This window comes from the organism of the source record quoted next, unplaced genomic scaffold (assembly GCF_019419815.1).
Source record: "Pyrus x bretschneideri cultivar Hongxiangsu unplaced genomic scaffold, Pyrus_bretschneideri_v1 Contig100, whole genome shotgun sequence".
Taxonomy (NCBI): Eukaryota; Viridiplantae; Streptophyta; class Magnoliopsida; order Rosales; family Rosaceae; genus Pyrus; species Pyrus x bretschneideri.
In genome coordinates, this window is record NW_025999392.1 from 920,011 (window position 1) to 924,843 (window position 4,833).

At 37.5% G+C, this 4,833-nt stretch overlaps 1 protein-coding gene across 1 annotated transcript; it reads left to right on the forward strand.

The window, feature by feature from the left end:
• Positions 1-1,160: 1,160 nt before the first annotated feature.
• LOC125470439 lies at positions 1,161-2,882 on the forward strand. The gene is made up of 4 exons (XM_048569464.1): positions 1,161-1,392; positions 1,546-1,613; positions 2,253-2,385; positions 2,653-2,882. Exons 1-4 carry the CDS (start codon positions 1,161-1,163, stop codon positions 2,880-2,882), a joined length of 663 nt encoding a protein of 220 aa, XP_048425421.1.
• Positions 2,883-4,833: the final 1,951 nt, after the last annotated feature.

The following is a 4,833-nucleotide window of genomic DNA, read 5'->3' on the forward strand; positions in this document are numbered from 1 at the left end:
TGTACCTTTCTCTATTGGCACCAACTATAAAGATAAAGTGTGGTGAGATGTTGTGCCAATGGATGTTTGCCATATTCTTTTGGGAAGACCTTAGGAATTTGACAGATGCGTGATGCACAACAGATGGAAAAACACCTATAACCTTTATGTTTAATGATATCAAAACCACCCTTTTGCCTACTATAGAATAGGTTACAAAGCCCTCTCAAAGCAAATGGTCGACCACATTGTTAACCATGGCAAAGTTCATATAAGAGGCGCAAGAAATGGGAGTTGTTTATTTGTTGGTTGGTAAGGATTGTTCTAGTGATATGTCAGTAATTCCTATGCATGTACAAGTGCTGGGAGTTTCAGGATGACTTTCCTATGGAGTTGGATGCAGGGTTGCCACCATTGCGTAACATTTAACACCAACTTGATTTAGTGCCTGGTGTCACTCTGCCAAACAGACCACATTATCGGATGAGTCCCAAAGAGCATGAGGCGTTGCGATGTCAAGTAGAGGAATTGTTGAAGAAAGGACACATTTGAGATAGTCTTAGCCCTTGTGTTGTCCCGACATTGCATACACTAAAAGCAGATCATACTTCGCGTATGTGTACAGATAGTAGAGCCATTAATAAAATCATGGTACACTATTGCTTTCCTATCTCTCGTTTGGATGACTTATTAGATCAACTGAGTGGTGCTACAATTTTTAGTAAGTTGGATCTAAAGAGCGGTTACCACCAAATCTTGATCAGGGAGGGAGACGAGTGGATGATAGCATTCAAAACCCGTGAGGGTTTGTATGAGTGGCTGGTTATGCCTTTTGGCCTCTCCAATACACCGAGTACATTCATGAGGCCGAAGCATCTCCAACATCTAAAAGAAGTCTTGAAGGTAGTCCGGAAATAATAATTTTATGCAGCAGCAAAGAAGTGCTCCTTTATGATGGATAAGGTTCTGTTTGTTGGGTTTGTTGTGTTAAAACACAGGATTTTTGTGGATGAATCCAAGGTTGTAGCAATTAAAGATTTGCCACTACCATAAAATTTGCATGATGTTTGAAGCTTTCATGGATTAGGCTCTTTTTGTAGATGCTTTATTCATAGCTTTAGTACTATCATTGCTCCTATAACAGATTGTATGAAGATTGGAAAATTTAAATCGAGGAAGCTATGGCCGCTTTTCACAATATCAAAGAGAAACATATCAGTGCACCAGTTCTCATTTTGCTTGATTTTAGCAAGCCATTTGAGTTGCTTTGTGATGCATCCAAAGTGGGTATTAGGGCTGTGTTGAGCCAAGAGAAACGACCTGTAGCATTTTACAGTGAAAAGTTCAATGGGTCGAAAATGAACTACAACACATATGATGTGGAATTTTATGCTGTTGTTCAAGCCCTCAAGCGTTGGAGTTCTTGTTTGGCACATAATGAGTTTATTTTGTATTTTGATCACGAGGCTCTAAAGCACATCAATTCACAAGACAAACTCTATGCTAGACATGCTAAGTGGGCATCTTATATGCATTAGTTTACTTTCGATATAAAGCACAATTCAGGAGCCATGAACCAACTAGTAGATGCTCTCAGTAGAAGGGCAAATTTTCTCACAACCATGAGAAACCAGGTGTTGGGTTTTGATTATTTACGAGATTCAATATTTGTTGACCCATATTTTGGACCTATCTTGCACGATGTAACATCTGGCCTATGTTTCGATTTTCTAATACATGATGGTTTTCTATTCAAGGGGAATTAGTTGTGCATTCCATAGTCTAGCTTGCATTTGAAGATTATTAGTGAATTGCACAATGAGGGGCATATGGGGAGAGACAAGACATTTCAACAAGTGTCATATTCTTATTTCTGGCCATCTATGTGACGCAAAATCACTAAATTTGTTGAGAATTGCAGTTGTGTCAATTATCTAAGGGTGCTGCAACAAATGTGGGGTTGTATATGCCACTTCCCATTCCTAACTAGCCATGGGTCGACATCAGTATGGACTTTGTTTTGGGACTTCCTCGTACTTAATGGGGTATGAACTTTATTTATGTGTTCGTCGATCGTTTTTAAAAAATGGCACATTTTATTCCCTGCCAAAAGACAACAGATACTGCTAAAGTGGCTCAATTATTTTTTCGCGAGGTGTACCGTCTCCATGGATTGCATCTATTGTATTTGACAAGGATACAAGGTTCCTTAGTCATTTTTGGGGATGTTTGTGGAAGCTTTCCAAAACTTTAGTAGTGCCTATCATCCACAGATTGACGGGCAGACTGAAGTTGTCAACCGAACTCTTGGAAATCTGCTGCGAAGTTTGGTGAGGGATAATCTCAAATCATGGGATTTGAAATTAAGTCAGGCTGAATTTGCATTCAACCACTCTGTCAATCGAAGTACTGGGTTTAGCTCATTTTTTGTTACATATGGCTATAATCCACGGACTCCTCTTGATTTTGCACTTGTTCTTGAATTATAGCGAGTTAACATGAAAGCAGCAAAATTCGTCTACCAACTTCACCAAGTTCACACATCCACTAAGCAACAGCTAGAGGCAACTAACGCCATGTATAAGTGAACCGCAGATATAAAGCGGTGATATGTGGAGTTTGAAGTGGGTGATTTTGTGTGGGCTGTGTTAACTAAAGAACGCTTTCCAGCAGGTGAATACAATAAATTGGCTGCCCGAAAGATTAGTCCAGTGGAGATTGTTGAGAAGATGAATCCAAATGCTTACCGCCTCAAACTTCCAAGTCATCTTTGTATTGTTGATGTGTTTAACATCAAACACCTCATTCCTTTTCATAGTGCTAGTTCTGTAGTGAAGGAATGCTTGAATTCGAGGGCGAATTCTTCTCAACCCTGGAAGAATGATGCAACTACATTGGGATAAGATGCATTCATCTATGCATTTATATCTAAATGCATATTGATGCTGTATTAGAATTAATTATGGGTTTGGCTATTGGGGTTCCACTTTTTCATCTTATATTTACTTGTAAGCCTAGATGACGGTAGTTTTTTTGAATGTGAAAGAAAAGCAATAGTTTTATTCTCTTCCCTTCTATCAATTTGGGCATTCCATAGGAATCGACAAGGCATAGATTTCCTTTGTTCTTGGCTATTCTTTTTTGTGAGAATTAACAAAAATTAAGGGTTATTGTATTTTAGAGCTTGTTTCCTTTTCCACTATATTATCCGCTACATCAGTGTAGCATCTTGAAGTCTTATTAACCATAAAAATTGTCTGTATGGACGATTGTCTCTAGCAAAATCTGAATAATACTGTATGACTTGTGACGAAGACATTATTGGAGTATATGGTAGTAACTGGACAGATGCTCATTGGCTTTATGAAATGCAAGTGAAGAAGAACTGAGGAACTAATGGTTACTTGTTTGGTTCTGGTTCGGTCGTCACTTTGGGTCACTCATTAGAGTTTGGCACAGCGCAGGCTAAAACAAGAATGAGGATCCTCTCTGGATCCTCTTTGTGAGAATCTTGAAAATTCTCAAATGATTTTCGTTCATTGTATATTATGCGATTAGAAATCATTTTAAATACTTTTATTTAAAATAAAACATGAACCGTATCTGATAAAAAATGACCCTATAATATATAATGAACGAACACGATCTAAGAAATTTTGGGATCCTCAGAAAAAGGATCCGGACAGGAATCTCATTCCTAAAACAATACTCTTTGCACGTTACACTGACTAAGTTGACAAACAGCATATTGAGATAGCCAAATGAGGCGAGTCCAACTCCCTTGTGAATTGGGTTTCCCTATTTTTGGTTCATCGAGCCAGACAGAAGGGTCGTACCTTTAAAATAATTGCTCCTGGGCAAATCGCTTAGCCAACTTTCCCTGAAATTACCACTATGACCTTCACCTTTTACTTCTTCTTACAAGATGGGAGATGCTTCTATTTAGATTTGGATTTTACATTTAGATCCCTAAATTTCCCCTACGAGGCACTGAAAATTATTAACAGAACATAACTCTTTGCATATACCACTATACATTTTTATTTGATTAAATTCATTTTACTAATTTCAACAAGTTTTAGTTTATGTAATAGAAAATACTAGTTACTATTTGGCTTGGATTACAAAAGAAAAAGACAAAAAACATATACCGAATGTTGTAAAATATAGCATGAATACCACGCATATGATTGTATAGAGAAGCAAACCAAAATGAGGTGTGACAACCATTGAAAGTTTTAAGTGAAAAAGTCTTAGGGAAGTGACAACCAAAATGAGATGCTTCATACATATAAGGTGTTGTCGGATCAAAACCTCTATATAGAGAGGTATGTTTGTATCCTTAATACAACATACAAGATCATAAGTGAAAGTAATAATATCAATGACACACCCTGACCCGAAATGTCCACTTGGACTCCGAATTGAGCTGTGTTGGCCGACACCTGTAAGGTGACGAAGCCATAAAGTGTAGTGTGGTGGAATATGTGAATAAATTTAAACCTAAAAGTGCCTAAATATAAGAGTGCGCTGTGAGCAGGAAAGAACCCATTTCACTCATGATGTCAGAGCATAAGTACAACACAATAAGATAGGGTGAGAATTATATCATTGAAGGTAATTGTTTACACCAAGATTTGCCAAGAGTTCTTGTTAATAAGAAAGCTCAGCTACTAAAACCAGGAGGGCGAAAAACAAGGGTGAGTGGCCTGAAAATAAAGTATTAATAAAAACCTTTGAAAATGTTATAACCCATCGCCATAAAACATGTATAGTTTCCAAGATATACATACTACATAGTATGAAAATACTCACCATAGCCTGCAAAATATCAAGATATCAATACGGCATAAT